We start from the raw sequence: 18,902 nt of genomic DNA on the forward strand, positions 1-18,902 counted from the left end.
ATAGCTAAATAGCATCTACACTGATTTACCTTGGTAAAGATAGGACATCTTGCATTCTGCTAAGTTATCTGACAAAACTAATAGGATGCCAGTGTACATTTAGAAATCTAACAGCATTCCACTATATATTTAGGAAATAAAGGCTAAAGAACTAAATATTCTTAGTATAATTTTATCCACCTAGAAACAAAGGGTCAAAAGTCACAGCATGGAACTTAATTTTATTTTGTAAACTCATTAAAAAGATGTCCATGTACAAAAGAAGGACATTTTAACAACGTAAATGCAGATAAAGGAAATGATAAAAATTCAACACATTAATAAAAAGTTGAGTTTTTATTTTCTTTCTGCATAATTCCCTGCATCTTCCATACCATCTGCACACAATCTTAAGTACAATTGTTAGAATCATTAAAATTCAAGAGGCTGAACACAAAACCATTTGCTCTGCTATAGGAATGTGTTGCTGAAAGATACAAACCCTGTAGCATGTTAGCTAGAAGTAAGACACAAGACTGAAGAACTGGCTGAAAGGCTTCTAAATTGTTATTGTGCATTCATCTTCTGAGAATTCAATCTCAGTTTTCTTCTGCAAATATTTATATATTCCTTAGGGAAATAACAGTGTTAGATTGAACAGTGGTTTGTCAAAAGATGTTTGTTTCCATATTATCCTAGTACATCTAATGCAGGTTCAAAAAATAGAAGTATTTCTGAAGTAAAACCATTTCAGTCCAAACAAGGTTTTCATTGTGCACTAAAAGTCACAGCAGTTATATGACAAGCTACTGTGACATATAATTTAGTCTTCATTGGATATTTCTGACTGCAAGTTTGGACTCAAATCTTTGAGACATTGCCAGTGAAAGGTCAAATATAAAACTTCATTTCTTTTTAATCTGAGCTAATCTGCAATTTAATTTGTCCCTGTTTCTCCTCCAAGAATGACTCTCAGGATTGAAAATTTATTCTTGTAACCACTACTTGAGGTTTATGTAAAATGTTTTCTTTTCTGTGTCCTCAATGTAGGCTTGAAACTGTTGAGGGTTTCTCTAGATCCACTGTTCTTCACTAAGCAGAGTTTTTCAGTCAGGAACAATCCATGTCACACATGAGTCATCATACTCAATTTCCATTGTAAGTGTCCCGGCTTTCAAGAGTTAAGTAATCTCACGATTAACAAAGAGCAACTTGAATGCCTAGGCTAGAGTTAATACACTTCTGAGATTTGTGTTTGTTCTCCGCCAGGACATAGTAGTAGTGCAAGAAACCAGCCCCGCCAACATAAGGCACTTACTGACGTTACACAATAGGGGGGCAAGGGAGAGAACTCTTGTAACATGCAAGTCTAGTAAGAGTCTCACTGGAGAAAACCATGATCTTGCAGACGTAGGGTGCACTGCCACTTCCCTGTGAACTTCTGTAATAGTCTGCTCTGTAACAGATATTAGATCCTCCCATTGGCAGCCACTTCATTAATCTTTGCTTTTTGATGATCATATTTCACAGAAACAATAAGGAAAAGCAAGAGGGTTGCTCCTTGGATAGCAGCCAGCAAAAAAAAATAATAGTTTAGTTGGCAGCCATTAATATTACCTAGAAAGAATTGAGGAGAAAAAAGAAGATTGATATAGATTATACAAATTAAAATGTCAATCCTTTCAAGCTTAACAAGTGAAGACTTTTGGCAAAACCAAACCAAATCACATTTCCATCTGACAGCAGTTTAATTTTTAATTATCCAGAGCAAAAGATGGAACTTCTGAGGAAGATGTGCACAGTTACAAGGATTGCTTTCTTCTGTGCTTCAATGCCTTAAACCAAGTAATGTCCCTAAAGAAGCTGATACGCTGTTACTGCATGATTTCTTACAATAAAATTGCTGGAAGCTCCTCCTACTGCTGTAAGACCTTTGTGCAAACAAAGACTATATACATATAACAGTGGGCATGCTTCATGAGAATCAATGATTTTAAAGGGCTAATAATCTTCCTTTCTTCCCACTTTGCCATTTTTTTTAAGTCTGGTTTCTTATGCTGCGAACTTGCAATGCTTTGCTGACTTCAGATGAACCTCACTGTGTATTTTTGTATATGATTTACTTTCTTCATAATGTTAAGTAATAAAGATCACTCATCAAGTTTTGAGGAGACACCTCATTTCAAATGCAGAAAAAAAGAAAACATCCCTGTGCTGTGGCCAAATGGACTTGAAAAAAGTTTCTTTATTTAAAGCTCTGAATCCAAAATGGAAGAAAAATCACACTGACAGAGATTGGTAATGTAAAGCCTTTACCATCTTCTCCAGGAGCCTGGAGAAAACAGTGCAGTGATAAAGCTTTAATGAAGGAAAAGAAGAAAGTCTTTTATGTTTTACAGCTTAACTGAAACAGGTAAATGTATGATTTCTTTTCTTGTACTATGTATACTAGAGTGTCCTCCAGCAGCCTTTTCACCCCTACTATATGGTCTTTCTGCATCTGGAGGTCTTACCTCCCTTCTCTGCTAACTCAAAGGTAAAATAAGAAGAATCAAAAGATGAATGTTATAAAGGAAAAAAGTCTGGCAACTTTGTAGATATAAAGAAAGCAATTATTGAGATGTTCTCTAAGCCTTCCTTTGGGACAAAGTTTAGAATTCATGGAAACCATACATGGTTTCTTTTTGGCTTAATTCACCTTTGACACCTCCTCAAAGTTGTTATAGTGATTTGTACCAGATTAAATAATGTTAAATTAAGAAAGCTCATTGCTAGAATATTATTCTTCTATTAAGGAATATGCACTAACTATTGCTGTACTTCCAAGAACAATATATTGTGGCTCATTTCCAACATGGCACATAAGCCACAGCCAATTGGACCATTATGATTACCAAAAAGGTTAGAAAGAGTAAAAACAGTGAAGTATACATCGATCCTAACGAGCTGTTCATGCAGCATGCCTATAAATGTTCAGATTAAATTACTTTAATTACTGAAACTTAAGATCCAATTAAATGAACTTACAATAAAATGCAGTAAAATTAAACAGAGTCTTTCCTTGACATTTAAAATACAATATACATGTGAATCTCCATCTCAAGAGCAGACGTGTTTAAAGAGTAGTAATTATCCTTTATGAGATGGGATATTAAGCCCATGAAATCTCAGTTTTTGTCAGAGAAATAACAGTCATTTCAGTGGCAGCAACCAACACAGAAGTGCCAGCATAGAGTGAACTTTCTCAGCAGAGTCTGAAGGCAGGCAGTTACCTCAAATGGTATCACAAGTTAGCATAAAAAGCAGAAACTTGGTGCATGTGCTTATAGTTATTATACAGCATCTAATGTGTCCTGGGTTCAGCTGCAGCAGTTATTTTTCTCCTTCTTAGTAGCTAGTGTAGTGCTGTGGTTTCAACTTTAGCCTGAGAAAAACGCTGATAACACACCGATGTTTTTAGCTGTTGCTAAGTAATGTTTACTCCGATCAAGGACTTTTTCAGTCTCATGCTCTGCCAGTGAGGAGGGGGCACGGGAAGCCAGGAGGAAGCAGACAGGACACCTGACCCAAACTAGCCGAAGGGGTATTCCATACCACAGCACGTCATGCCCGGTATAGACACTGTATGAATTTGATAACTTTCAATGATGTTATACCAAATGAAACATCAGTTATTAACAGTTAAACCAGTAGCTACTATGGATGCTACAGATCAAAATCACCTACTGAGTTATTCAGCCTTGAGCCAGATGAATATAGCTGCTGAGAGGGCTCGATTTTATGTTAAGTCTTTGCACTATGAAAGGTAGAAATAGGCTGTTCTGACAGCTGTCCAAAGAACAACCCACTGAGCTGAGCAGCTTATTCAAAACAGATCACCAGTGAGTCATGAAAGGTAACATCTTCCAGTTCTAGCCAACTCTGGATATATTTAGCACAACCTAAATATCTTATAGAGAGAACATTAGGCACTGTCTTCTCTTAGGCTGCTTCAGAAATCAAAGGCAAGAGGCTAAAAAAGCAACAACAAATATCACATTTATTAATTTGTATGAAATTTTATCCTCCTATTGAGCCCTTATCAACTGAATTATCTTTATATAGAATTGTAGAAAAAGATGCTTTTCTGATTTTGCAATTGACTGGGGGGGGAAAAAGTCTCAACATGATTAACTTTTCATTTGGTGAGGACACTTCCATAAAGTTAAGGCTACTTGTGCCCTTTTGCAGTTTTTTAAAGAATAACGTATAAACAAAAGATGGTAATTTGAGACATATGCACTGTTCCAGACAACATGACTTTGTGGTAGCATGCAAATCAAGTTTACGTGGCAAATTCTTTCATAACAAACTTAAAGTAAGCTTAGGCTGCACTTTTAAGCCATGTATACACGGTAGGTCTAGCATACATTTTAAGAACTTTTCACACTCCTTCTGTTGGAACTAATTAGCCCAATGATGATGGGATTTTCTGGAATTCCCAAGGTGCCACCTACTGGTGCCAATAATTATTTTTAACTTCAACTGGCAATACAAAGCAGATGATATATTGGACTTTTTAAAGAGTATAAATAGCTAGCAGATGAAAGTGCAGAATTACCTCATGGTAATTTTGATGAAGTCTCTTGAAACTAGGAAGCTGAATAATCACTAAGAGAGATGGGTACACTTCCCATAACCGCAGAAAGTAATTTCAGTACTTTATACCAAACATATTATTCTTCCACACGTAAATTAAGTATTTTTTTACTAAAAAAATTTTTACTAATTTATAAGTAATTTCTAGTGATGAAATGCAGTAGCAGCCGAGCAGGTAATTGACAGGCCTTGGAGAGGCAAAATACTTAATGCATCTTTCCCATGTTTTCAGGAGGGCAATGTGTCATTTTGCATAGTCACATTGCTTCATACTTATATGCAAAATGAAACTTTAACAAAACAGTAGACAAAATTTATTTATTTTTTTAAATAATAACTGTGCTAAGACTCAACAGTTCCACATGCTTGATGCTTAACTGCTTCTGAAGGAAGCCGCCTACTTTATGAATACACTGGAAACAACTTACCAAAGTCTGTGTGATTACTCATCCAGCCAATTTCTTTAATAGACACTAGTGCCAACAATCCAGAGCCAACAAATGATCCAATCCCCGAAAAGAAAAAAAACAGCCCCATGATAGCACTCTGCATAGACTTGGGAGCAGCTGAATATGCAAATTCTAGACCTGTATTAAAAGATAAAAAATGCTGTTGGAAGATCTAAGAAGCAATAGTGGTTTGTTCTAGTTTAGTGCCACAGAAGTTACAGCTGTATACTGCTTCTGGTATGTTAAAGACCTAAAACCAACCTTGGATTTCAGGAGACAGGGAATTGAGAGGTAGTGAATCCCTATCAGTTCTCTCTAATTGTTTTATGAACTCTGTTAAAGGTCATCAATGTATCAACCCGTTAAACGGACAACATTTAAGACACGCACTTTGATCTTATTAATATTAGATGCGTGAAACAGAGAAATCTTCTGAGGCAACATATTCTTTTTTCTGTCCAAAATTATCCTCAAATTCACTACACTAACTCTAACCTGGCAAATTCCATATTCCCCATTTCACTTGTTTCTCTATTGCCTACATGATGTCCAGTATTTACAAAGCACATGGCATTCCCTGCTGAGAACAAAGTACCCAGGAACTGAAGGGTCACTCTTGCATTGACCACAAACATTTGTTTCTCACAGACTCAGTGTCTGTATTTCTGAATGTGCAGACAGAGAAATTAAATGTAGCTGGAAAAGCAGTAATTAGGTTTAGTTTAATTTTGATCTAGAATTCTCCAAGTTCATTGCTTGCTAGCCTGTTCTTTTTAAGACTCGTAGATATGGGACTTCAACTTTAAACTGTTCTCATTCAAATTTCAACCAATAAAACCAAGGAAAACACACCAGTGGCATCAAATTGAAAAATCTGTGCTACTGAGTTTGAGTACGAACAGAACACGCTGGGTTAGGCTCTGCCTTGCAAAGACTAATGCCCATTATTAACTCTCCTTTTTAGAATAATACTCCCGTCAAAAATCAAATGGGATTATTTGCATGAGACAATCAAATACATTCTTTCCAGAGCCTTTTCTGACAGGTGAAATGCTTGTTTCAAAACAGTTCTCTTCATACTGAAAATTAATGCTACCTCATCTAACATTTTTCTTGGCAAAGAGAGCATTATAGACCTGAAAATGGCACAAACCTTCTGTCTTGCTTGCATAATAAAGGTATGCTTTATTTATCCCATTACCGGTATTTGACTTCTACTACTCCAGACAGAGTTTAATAGAAATACACTAGCATTTCCTTTCCAGAAAAAGCTTAACACTTCAAGCCAGATAGTGACCATTATGAAGGAGGAACTTTGTTGTTCTAAAAGAAACAGAACTATATTCTCACTTATCTAACATTCTGCACTGCCACCTGAGAAATCTCTGATAACCAACACACTGCTTCTCTTTTCCTTTTCAAAACACATCATAATGGGCCAACAACAACCTGTCTGTGATTCTAGAAGGGAACTGAAACATTCTTCATGCAACTCAGTTGTGTGGGTTCCTGTAAATTTAAACCGTAACAAGAGAATTGCTACAGTGATGGAGAGACATCTGCAAACAGAAAAGGGGGTGGGGGAAATTATATTTCTTTTAGGAATTGCTACTAATATAACAATTCAGATTTTTCAAGGCTAATCTCACTTAAAGAAAAAAAAAGTATACTACTTTCAGGATACAGTAGCTTGGTTTTTAACCTCTTTCTAAACTAGCATAGCTGCCACAAGTCTCCAAAGGATCAGCCACGTTTAGGTCAGGAGGCTTTTATACATTCTGTACAAGTTATCTCAAATATATCACATAAAAGGATCTGGCCCATTTCTTCTCTTGTTTATTTCACAGATCTACTGGATGCGAGTGTTACTGCTAGAAAAAGATCTTAAGACACAAAACAAAACCCAAAATGGGTGTAACACTATGCACTTTTTGTAACAAAATAAGGCATGTTTCTAAGCCTGAATAATGTTTCCAGCAACCCTAATATTTAATCTGGCATAAGGAACATAAAATCTTTTCTTTGCCTTCAGAGATATTTTTGCCTGCTGGCAGCCATTGATAACGATTTCATGCTACCTCAAACAAGCAGTTTTGAAATGAAACCCTCCAGTTGATGTTGTCATGTGCGATTACAATTCGCAGTTAAATAAGGGTGCTTTAAGAGGATTGACAGAATAATACAAAAGATTAATGCAATGTGTGTCATCTTTTTAAAGGTACCTCAAGTGTCACTAATGTGGCTTAATAAGAATAGGCTTAGGTTTACAGTAAACAAATAATATTTTAGTCACTTTTTATTCACAATAAACATTTCCAAATCACTATAGTTTTGTAACCATTAACACTTTGCTTACTTTAAAGCTGAATTTCATAGCACAGTAGATACCTTTATCAACTTTTTAATACCAAATTGGTAAAGTATACTCTTAGGTCTTGAGAGGATTCTTAAAAATAGTAAGAATTCAGTTTAGGTAACAATCAGAAGGTAGGTAAAAAAACTTTGTAAAATACATCAAATGAAAGTATAATACATAAAGCAATTAAGATCTGCATAGAACTTCTGGTTTAATGAAAAATAGAAGCATTTGCATTTCCTGTTATTGACCAACAGGTTTTGAAATTAAAAAGCTCCTGGTACAGACCCAACAAGTGCGTAACAGCAGAGTGTTCACATAGAGTAGTGTAAGCCTTAAAAACTTCTCATGAAGAAGGCTGCTAAAGCAGTTGAAAAAAAAACAACCAACCCTCAACTTAGAGTTCAACAACCAGAGAATTCATCAAGTCCTCGACCCTTCCATAACCTGCAGATAGGTTTGTTGTTTTTCCTTGCAAACACCTATGAACTAGTAACAGTGCCTGATAGAGAAACAAAAATACATATCCTCTAATAAACGGTATGTGTTGACTGCACTGCTAAAGCATACTTTCAATTAAAGAATTTAAAATGTGTAGCATCTTGGGTCATAATGTGCTTTAAAGACAATAAACTCTTCCCCCATCTTACTAGTTGTTTATTGAAGCGAATTAATTCAAAGACTTGTCTATACATCACTGGCAGGGGGTGGAGAGTGGTGGAAACCACAGAAGGAACGAGGAATGGGACCTTTATCAGATATCACACTATTACCTCAGACCTTCAGCCATTCAACACTCACAGGTTCATCTACAATACTGACTGCTGCAGTACAAAAAGCGAAGAACTAGATTTCAGTTGGTGCAGTCCAGGAGGACCTTACGTCCAAATCTTATGTTTACTGTCACAAGAGTTTGTGCGAGGTGCTGGTTTCCAGGTACATGCCATGTGCATGCAGAGAGGAGCCTACTAGAGGACCCTGCACTCACATTGTAAATGGGCTACTCCCTAAACCAAGCTGGTGGGAGACATCAACCTACTGTTCACCAGAATGTAAATAGTGGCGCACTTGAATGCATACCACAAAAGTCTAAGTACACACAAGGCAAAACCATATCAAAAAACAATCCCTCCAACATACTAAATAACTGAGGTAGAGTTTAATACATGACAGATATGTCTAATACTTCCCATCACATGAAATCCCAGGCCAGGCAGCTGGTAGAAAAGCTTAGGGCAAATGAGCAGATAGGAATAAAACCCAAGCCCACATTTTCTACTTACTGAGCAATCCAACCACCTTGTTTTATTTCCTAACAACTGTGATGACAGTAAAACATATGTAACCAGAAACCTGCTGGAGTAGAGGTTCTCTGTTCCACTAAGAGGGGAACAAACGGGCCATGTGACAGCTGGGGCTACTGCCAGCAAGATCTTACAGAATTAGAGAATCTCATTTTAACCCACTGTGCTTGCCCAGCACGAGGAATGAAAGTAGCCTCCTGCAGGGGAAATGAAACCAGGAAATTCTGTCATAAGGAATCGAAGAAAAAGAGCTATATGTAATGCCAGTTTGAATCGATGATCTTCGAAGTTCAATACTCTGAAACAGTATTTCAACACATTAATAAGTAACTATAGTTAAGCAAATACTAAATGATTTTTAAATCAAGTCTCTGGAGGAGTTCCAATATATTACATCAGGTAGCTCTGTAATTCTCTTTAAGTAGTATCAGAATAGCTACTTCTACTATCATGAAAGGTTTCTGTTACTGGTAACCAAGCATTGCTTCCAAGCACTAGATACAAAAACACTGTGCTAAGAGATTCACAGTAGCATTTCACTTGTTTAACCATAGTAAACCAGTGATAGGCATACCACAATGACAACAGATATGTCACCTGTGCTTTCCTCCTCTAATGAGCCCTACATGTATACAAAACAGAGCAGAAAATAAGATTTTATAGTCCTCTTCACCCTCTCCTCCCACTTCACTTTCAGCTTAAAAATTAATATGATCACACAGCTGTTCACTGCATCACACAGAACAGTATCAAGAAATTTAAGATCTCTTGCATTTGTTCAAGAAAGGGAGGATCTGGACAGTGTTTCAGTTTGCCTAGTATCACACTGAAGTACTAAAACAACTACAGAAAAACTGATCTATAAATAAAGTAGATAAAACTGTATTAAGAAATAGCTACTTCATTATTAATATTCACCAAAAAACTTTAGATTGAGTGTTACATAACTTTTCTTATTTCAGAGATGTGAAAACTCAAGTGACATGAATTTAAACTGGTGATAAATCTTTCTAAAGATGGTTTATTTCTTCCTTTTTCCCCTGAGAAAGGTGTTTCCACTTACTGATTGACTTTCTGAACTGTGAGCTCAGTTTTAAGCCAAAAAAATTACAAAGCACAAATTTTATTTGCAACAGAGGAAAATTCAGAGGAAACAATACTGCATTAAAACTATTCTTTAAAATACAATATTGAAAGAGTATATTGTTTTCTGTTAGGGTTTGCAAATATCTAGTGCTAACTGGATGACACATGAATATTTTAAGTGTTGCTCTGCTTGAAATTCAGCCTTGAAAGCATATTCTCATAATAGCCAATTTTCAAATGTGAAAGACAATCGTTTGCCACTTATATTAAGTTATATTGTATAATATCATATTTGGGAACATTAGAGCTTATTTAAAATGATTTGAGAAGGAAATATTTATTTTCTAAGAATCCATCATTTATGATAGATATGAAAGCAGATTTAAACCACACAAAGATCTTACCTGCTATACTTGCAAATATTTCGCTGAATCCAATCAGCACATATTGAGGAATCTGCCACCATATTGGCATATCTGCAGCATGGTATGTAACATTTCCAATTGTCTGATTAATTGTTTTAACCTTTACAATTTTCAGTCTGTTGCCTTCCAGAATTCCTACATGAAAGGGGGGGAAAAAGAAGGACCTAAGATGCAAACATTGTTTCTTCATACTGAGAATTAAATGAGCACTCAGTCCTGCATTGCAATTACAAATTATAAAATAGGAATACGTGCTTCCTTATTTCCTAACATAAAACATTTCAGACTACTTTTGCTATTGGTTTTCCAAAACATACAGTTCTTCTGCCACAGAATTAGTGATTATATCCTTACTCAGTAGCAATAATTATACAAATACTTAACCCTTTTCCAGATGGATTAGCTGAGAGCTTTCTCATATGAAGTATGTTGGGTTTTTTAAAGACAATCTCATTTTCACAAACTACTACTTTGCAGTGTTGAACCATTGCATCTGCCACCATAGTATTAATAATTTAGAAACCATTTCACTTACCTAAATAGCTACACTAGTTCTGTAGAACTACGGAAACCCTCTATGAATATGACCATGACATTTATATGACAGTTATCATCCCAAGTGATCCAAAAACTCATTAGAGCTTGATTTACAAGCAATTCACTGCATAGAAAGTACTTTATGCAAAATGAAAAATAGGTACTATAGATGGTAAAATATAACCATTTTTAGCTCACAACAGTTTAGAGTAGAAAGTGAGTATCAAATAATGCTCTAGGGGTTTTGTTGAAGTTGCCCAGATTAAGGGATCTGCCTCACTGTTACATAAAATCCACAGAATAGCTAATAGTTAATAAAACCTCCTGCTTCACCCAAAAAGAACTTCTATAAAAAACAACTTTTAATATCCTTGGAAATAAGGTGGATTTATTCATTGCCAATTCAGAGGAGCAAGACCGAGTCAATGACACTACTTCCTACAGAACGTGTCACACACACGGCCTCCTGTTTAGTGCCTGTCAGTTTTGGTCTCTTTCTACTTATTGAGCCAAGATCTGACCTAATCCTGGGGCACAAAATATCAGTCCTGTTACCAAAAAAAATAATTGTACAAGGCTTAGATGACAGACACACTGGTTCATGGATTTCATACCATATACAAGTGATTACATCTGCTTCCTCACGTCTAGCTTTTTTTTCCTACAAGCAGCCAAAGGATGACATAGATATTTAGTATGATGTTGGCTAAGCCTATTGACAGCACTTTTCATATAAACAAGCACAATCAATTTCTAACGCACAACATCTTCTCTGTTCTCCTGTTTATTCTCAAATCTGTGACATACAAACCTTGAGGGGGCTAACCAGATCACCATCTCTCTGCTAAGTGACAGTATTTCAAGGGAAATTACTAATACTTGCAAAAAACACCTCATACCATGACATGAAGTTTGTTACTAGCCCTGGTCATGGCAAGAGACCCAAGCTGGGAAGAAAGCATAAGGCAAGCTCCCTACAGCCTCTATGTATAGTCTGTAAGTGAGGCCATAATTAAACAAGAAGTTCTAGAAATCATGCTTAAGAATAATGTTGTATTTCATCATTGTAGGGAGCTGGAGCCAGAGCTCTGAAACCAAAATGAGGGGGCACACATTTAACAAAGGACTTAAAGTACTTTGAAAAAGATGGAAAGCTGCATTTGTATAACCCATGTTTGTTCATTCATAGCAGTTCAGAATCGATTCAACTTGGAATCTCACATCAGCTCTACAGTCTAATCTTCTGAAACACAAGAGTTGTTGTAGAGGGTAAAAAGGTTAGAATGGCTCAAGTTTGTTTAAATATTACCTTGAGGCCCTGAAGAAGTGTTTTCTCAATAACATGTGTTTTTGAGGTAAAGAAAGACTGTTCTGAACTTAATACCTCTTAGTGCCAGGCCACTACTTTTTCTCTACCTTCCTCACTGCTTTTTAGGTGACCACTTACCCATCTTAAGTATCTTTCTTTAGTTCTTCAGCCACCTCAGTGCTCTCTGAACTATGAAGAGCTAATTTAATTAAGGCTGGATTTTTTTATGTTTTGGTTTTAATATAGCTGCCAAACATTTTAGAGTGAAACTTAATTAAAATGTAAACAAAGCAGTGCAGTCAGCTAAGAACTCAGACATAATTTCGTTCACATGCATTCAACACAAAATCACTGCACCTCAAAACATCTAGTGATCCTTAATGTGTTTGATACTCTTCACGCTATAAGCAGATTTAGGAGGCATTTAGCCATACAGGAGCATAACTACACAATACCAAACTTTGCCATAAATTATCTTCAAAGTTGAGTACTTCAGAATCAAGAATCTATCGATTCTTTCTTACACTTTGATAGACAAGCTTCAAATTTAATCTTATGCCTGTAGTAGTTAAAGGAATCTTAAGTTCTTGCCATAATTGTTTAAACTCTATAAATGAAGTAGATTTTCCAGTTGAATAACCTTAAATACTGCTGCTCAGAAATTACGATAAAATGCACAAAGCACTGGCAGATGTTCATTAAATCTAATCAGTTTTATTCTCACAGTTTAGAAGATGTTTAAAATAATCTAAACAACCTAATAGGCGGCCTAGGTAGCGTCCACAATTAATGCCAGATAGATAAGTAAGTTAAAATGGAAATACGGCACAAACAAATTAAGATACTTCCAAGATTGCAAGTTAATATCTTAACATCTTCATACATTTAAGATTTTAATCAGTATCTCTAAGGCAGAAATGGTTGGAAGTAATGTTTTATTTTATGAATATGCAAATATGGCTTCTATAAATATAATATAGTTATAAAATAAAAAAATTATGAAATATATAAACCAACAGAAGCATTCCACCTTGCTAGAAATAAATAGTTTCCTAGGCCCCAAATTTGTCACAACTGAAGCTCGTAAACTCCTGTTATGATGAAGGGATGTTAAGTTACTCCAAAAGGTTAAACTTCCCAACCAGACTGCAGATAACAACCAAAAGAATTCATCTTCTTAGTTCTACATGGAAGAGACAGGAGAGGATGAAACCAACAAAATCATGAGTTATATTTGCAGATGAGTAGAAAACAAGGTGGCATTTGAAATTTTGAAGAATTCTGCTATATGAACACATTCCCCAATTCGACAATCATAGCTTCATATGCTTTTTTTCCCCAGTACTAATAAAGACAGATACTGCTGGTTTTGAATTCACTTATATGTGAGCCAGCAGGTTCTATTTAAGGAGCTGACATTTAACTGTTTTACATCATCTTCTTTTGCTGGTAGCAGTGTCCAAAGTAATACGGAATAAGAGAAACATTCCTATTTTAAGTTTAAATGACTTTGCTTTAAGAACTTTACTTGCCTACATACAAAGTGACCTTGGCCTAATAAGGTAATTATCTCTCTTATTGAGAGAAATCTTAATAGCCGTATAAAATGTCCCTCTCTCTAAAATATAGGAGATTACAACTGCTGAAATTAATTTATTTAATGCTATAATGCTTTATCAATATGTTCATTACAGTGATACTAGGTGAAGGCTATAGGTTCTATGAGGCATTGCTCAGTTCCACATCAGCAGTGCTTAACAACTTTAAATCATCTCAAAAGCAGCTGATTTATGGTTCGAACAGAGTTGCCATCTTTCTCCTCTCATGCTATAGCTAAGCTATTTTACACTACAGTAATTCCTAAACATTAGGGAACATTAAAGTAGGGGAGAAAAAAAATAAAGCATGAGGAAACTCTTGTTCAGCCATAGCCGAACTTTATTATTTTAGATACAGGGAAAGGATTCTAGGTAAGATTTCACTTTTTTAATACTTGGAAGTCAGACTATATGAAGGAACATAACAATTTCTGAACTAGTTTGTTTTTCAGGTTAAATAAATTTTCAACTTCAAGATAAATTGTTAATAAATCAGACAACGTGGACTTCCACAATACCATAAAGTTTAATTGATGAGGACTAACAGCCTTATATCCAAACTGGACATTTTGTTCAGGCACTGATCATGAAGCTAAGGATTTGTTGAGAAAATATGGTCAGAAAACAAATAGTTCTCTTCTACCAAGCTTACCAGAAAGTAACACTGTATGTGAAAACGTTAACTAACAAGTTGGTTTTAAAAGGTATGCTCGAAGTCTATTTCGGGCAGGAAAAGCAGTCAGATTCTATTACAAACAATCAAAACAGTTTAGTAAGTCCCTGGGTAAAATCTCTTTCATTGTGAGAAATGCATCCACGCAGTTCCATTTAACTAGCCCATGAAAAATAATTCTGAATAATCTTACAGATTCACAAAGGTTTTTTTTTAAATGCTGTTGCAAATAGCTGAAACAATAACTATGTAAGTAGATCTCAAAGTTGTTTTCTTACCTGCAGCAAATGCAGAACACATTACAAAGAACATTCCAACTGCAATCCTCTTCAGTGAGGATGGAAGCAAGCCATTCCTCTTTAAAATGGGGTCCACCAATTTGTCTTTTAAGGGTATTAGAATCAGAATAAGCACTGCATCAAACATAGTCAACCAGGCTGCTGGAAACTGAAAGGACAGATGACTTAAGTTAGCAATATCATACTTCAAGGGTTGATTTTTACTATTATTTTTTACAAAGGAAAAATATTTTTGATGGAACACTGGGAGCCAAAATAAACTACAGTGATAGACACTGTGAAAAGCAAAATAGAAGTGTGTAAAAGCTGAGGAAAACAATCAGCTATTTAGGTTTTCATTTAATTTGGCAGTTCATGATTCTGTTAGCTCAGAAGCACAAATGATTCCTCACCATAGTAACTCCAACAGTACTGCATATTCTCACTTCCAAGATGCACCTCTAGCTGTGCTGAGGTGGGTGGGTGTTGGGGCTGTTGGTTTGGGTTTGGTTTTTTTTTTGGTGTGGGGCGGAGGAAGGGTGCAGGGGTGTAGGAGCTTTCCACTAGAACTGAACAACATCAACGTTCTTCTCACAAATGCAAATAATACTGCACAAAGTTCCAAGGAAAATGAGGAATAAGAAGATTACTGGGCAGATGGAGAGTAGTCTAAGAAAATAAAATGTAGAACTCAAAGATTTTTGCAAAGGATTTTTTATAAGATTTATAAGTTTCAGAGGGCTCATATTTTACATCCTTACTCTGAGGTAATTTTTGTTAAAACAAAAGTTAACTAAAACTATATGAATTCCTTTTGAAAGATGAGATGGCTATTAGCATTACTGCAACATCTGAGTTTTTCTGCATACATCCTGATATATATTTAATGGAAAAAATCACTATCCTTTGGGAGCTTTTCTACCATGAAGATTTTTTTAGCCATAGAAAACCTGTCTGAGGAATGACTGATTGTGCCACTCAAATCAAGTAAACAAAATTGTGCAATTATTTAAATGAATACACTCCAAGATACATTTTTGAAAGCTTTCTAAGTCAACATTAATGGCACACAAGCCAGGAACTCATTTAATGCAATTAAATAGTCCCTACTATTTTGCTTCTAGTGATATACTCCAGTCTGACAGAATTAAACTTTTTTTCTACTTCAGTCACGAAAAATATTTAATAGCTAGGTTCTGAAGATCTGTTATTAGGCTTAGAACTTTCAGAAATATGTCACAGAATAGTAGAAACAGAATTTTACTAATGGAATACAAAATTCAATTAAAATTAAATTATACTTGTCAAATGAACAAATAATATGATGTAATACATACATACTTTCTCATTTGCAAGAATCGGTAATTGACAGTAAGATTCCCATCTGTATGAATGAGACAATTTCTACCAATCTTAATAATATCTAGCATCTGTTCTGAGCTAGCAAACTGAGACAGTGCAGGAAGATTTATAAAAATGTTCTGGTTTGGGGATAATTTTTAAGTTGCATTTAGAACAGTGTGATATTGTACTATGCATCGCTCTGACTCTTTGACCCATAATACAAGCACTGCTTGACCTATGTATTTCTGATGCAGATACAGTTTTTGGTACTAAACTGTTTCTGTGTGTATGGAAACTCAAGGTTAAAATAGATGAATATTTTTCTAGAGATTATCCAGGATGACAAAGGGGCCTGTGGCAACCTAAAGCTATGGCCACAGTAACTGAGGCAGACAACCACATTTCCTTAAGGCTACAAATCTCGATGGCTGCAAGTATCTCAAGAACCCAAGCCCTCGGCCTCTAACACAGTGTGGGCATGTATCTCCCATTGGAGATGAGAACCCTATTTCACTGAGTGGTTGACATGATGACAAACTGCAAAAACATGAGTTAGCAAAACATGAATCTTCATAAGCTAAGCATGACTTGGCGCTTTCACCGGAGTCTGCACCAGTGGCACCAAGTCTCTGACTGACATCAAGCCATGTCCATATTCAGCTTTGTCAAAAGCTCCAACTAGCATTAGTGCATGTATGGGGCACATTTTAGCATCCTCTGCATGCAGACATGTTGCAACAACAGTCACTAAAAATACTATTGCTTTCGTCTCTGCATTACAGTTGTCATTACAGTTCTCCAAGGCTTTCTGGTTCATAGTCTGCAAACCCCAAGAAATTATGATGATGATGATAGAACTGAATTCATCCTAACCTGTCCTTAACGTTTCCTAGGCATTTCAAGACCATGGATTTGAAAATGGAGTATTAAGCTCATTTGGCTATACAAAAATATTTAGCAGTTTGATACACAAGGTTACATACATTGCTTAGCCATCTTCACTTACTTTGGAAAACACACAGTGAATTCTGCTGAGTTAGTCAAATTCTTGCTTATTTTAAAATATTCAGCAAAACTTCAAAACTGTCAATTTCTCTCTCTCTCCCATTCACCTTTTTGTTTGCTTCAAATACCACACCAACCTTAACCTCTGTAACAGTTTGTACAAAGACTGATTTGTGTAATTAGAGTCAAGGATGTAGGAATTTTTTGCCCTTGCTGAATCTGGTAAGAAAGAAGAGAAATACCAAATGCCTCTGGCACTGCTGTATTTCATACAATCCATCACTTGGGTTTGGGGGTGTTTGGTGTTTTTCTTTTTTTGTTTGTTTAAAATCTATGTTTTTCCATTTTCTACTCTATCATGAGCCTGCAAATTAAAAGGGCATACACATATATCACTCTTTTCATATCAAGAGGAAATATATTAGTATATATACTTGATTAGTATGGAGCAGAGGTGCCTAAAAGAACTTAAAGAAAACCTAGACCTGATAAGATAGAAAGCTGCTCAGGTAAAGCATTATATTACCACTCCTTAATTGCCTCAAATCACTTCCATTTGGAGAAACCAAACTAGTCAGAACTGCTTTCAAAGATACTGCCTACATAACGTAGATTGCAGGTCAGCATAAACCAGGTAGAGCAACATTAACTGATACGCTGCAGAAAAAGGAGCCAGTCACTCTAATGCAAGATAGAAAATCATTATTTAGAAGTATCAAGATAGACCAGGATTATTGTTCCATTACCCTTGCCTCAAACTCTGCATACTGTACAGAAACACTAAAAACAGGTAACTAACTTTTAAAGCCACACTTTCAAGTTAGAAAAAGTGGCTACATGGCACGAGTGGTATTTTAGTCTTTTCAGCAAAAACCATGCGCCATTACTTTTCTGAACTAATTTAATTCTATATAATGCTCTACTTACAACTTGAAAACAATTCTAATGCCCAGAAAGGCGGTGAGGAAGGCTCAGTTTGATAACCAAAGCTCCACATTCATTTATATATTCATTCACAATAAATATTCAGACTGACAATGTCTTGTGTCCACTTTGTTAGAAGAAAAGCCACTTCTCCAGTCAAACTGATAATGTTCCAACACGAAAGTCACATGGTTCATAATAACAGAAAAAAACCTAAGAGTTCCCTCTTATATGCAAGCAATAAATAAATATGAAAAGCTCAGTGAAAAGAACAAAATGGGTTACATATCAAAACATAAATGTGCCAACCTGTATTAAAGTAGAATTAGGTATATACTAAAAAGACCGCAATTACCTTGAATGTAGTCCACAATTAAAATTGATGCAATTAAAGCAGAAGCCTCAGCTTAACTAGTTTTTTTAAATAAGAAAATATCTTATGTTTAAATGAACGTGCAACTCAAACACAACAAAACTGAGCCTTGAAGGGAAAGTGGCAATGGCACTCTGTGCCCAAAAGCTATGCCACAAAAAAATACACACACTGAGAACTCATTTGAGGAAATTGACTTTAGATCCTTTTGTTGGTGCATTTAACTGAAGAAGTCTCAGACTACTCTTTCTTTAATTTTTTTAACTACGTAAAAGTAAGTAACTAGCACTGGGTTGGTTTAGAAGTCTTACTTAGCCACTGACTTCCATTAAGCCTTCAGCTACGATTTAAAGCAGTTCAGTTTTCAAGCAAGCTCAAATAAAATACAAGCATTTCTTTATTTTTGATGTCTAAAAAGACTGAAGCCATTCTGTATTATTGATATTAATTTAAAATAAAAGAAACTGATCTTTAAGGTCAGTTCAACCAGAACTGTTCTACGATTCTAAACTTAAGAGTTTCCAGTAAGCCTGTTAATAACATACTTTCTGTTTTTACTTCTCAGTACCATTTCTGCAATTACGTGATGCCAGCCCTTCTTGAAAATAATCTTGAAATATATTG

General features: G+C 35.6%; 1 protein-coding gene across 1 annotated transcript in view; it reads right to left on the reverse strand.

Moving 5' to 3' along the window:
- Positions 1–201: 201 nt before the first annotated feature.
- The window catches only part of SLC15A4 (solute carrier family 15 member 4), a 30,270-nt gene continuing 11,569 nt past the window's right edge, over positions 202–18,902 (reverse strand). The window contains exons 5-8 of the mRNA XM_030500751.1: positions 14,633–14,801; positions 10,217–10,372; positions 5,046–5,204; positions 202–1,596 (exon numbers count right to left, since the gene is read on the reverse strand). Of these exons, the coding sequence (XP_030356611.1) occupies positions 1,448–1,596; positions 5,046–5,204; positions 10,217–10,372; positions 14,633–14,801 (633 nt within the window). The 3' untranslated portion in view covers positions 202–1,447. The remainder of the gene's footprint in view (positions 1,597–5,045; positions 5,205–10,216; positions 10,373–14,632; positions 14,802–18,902) is intronic.

Source organism: Strigops habroptila, chromosome 11 (assembly GCF_004027225.2).
Source record: "Strigops habroptila isolate Jane chromosome 11, bStrHab1.2.pri, whole genome shotgun sequence".
Lineage (NCBI taxonomy): Eukaryota > Metazoa > Chordata > Aves > Psittaciformes > Psittacidae > Strigops > Strigops habroptila.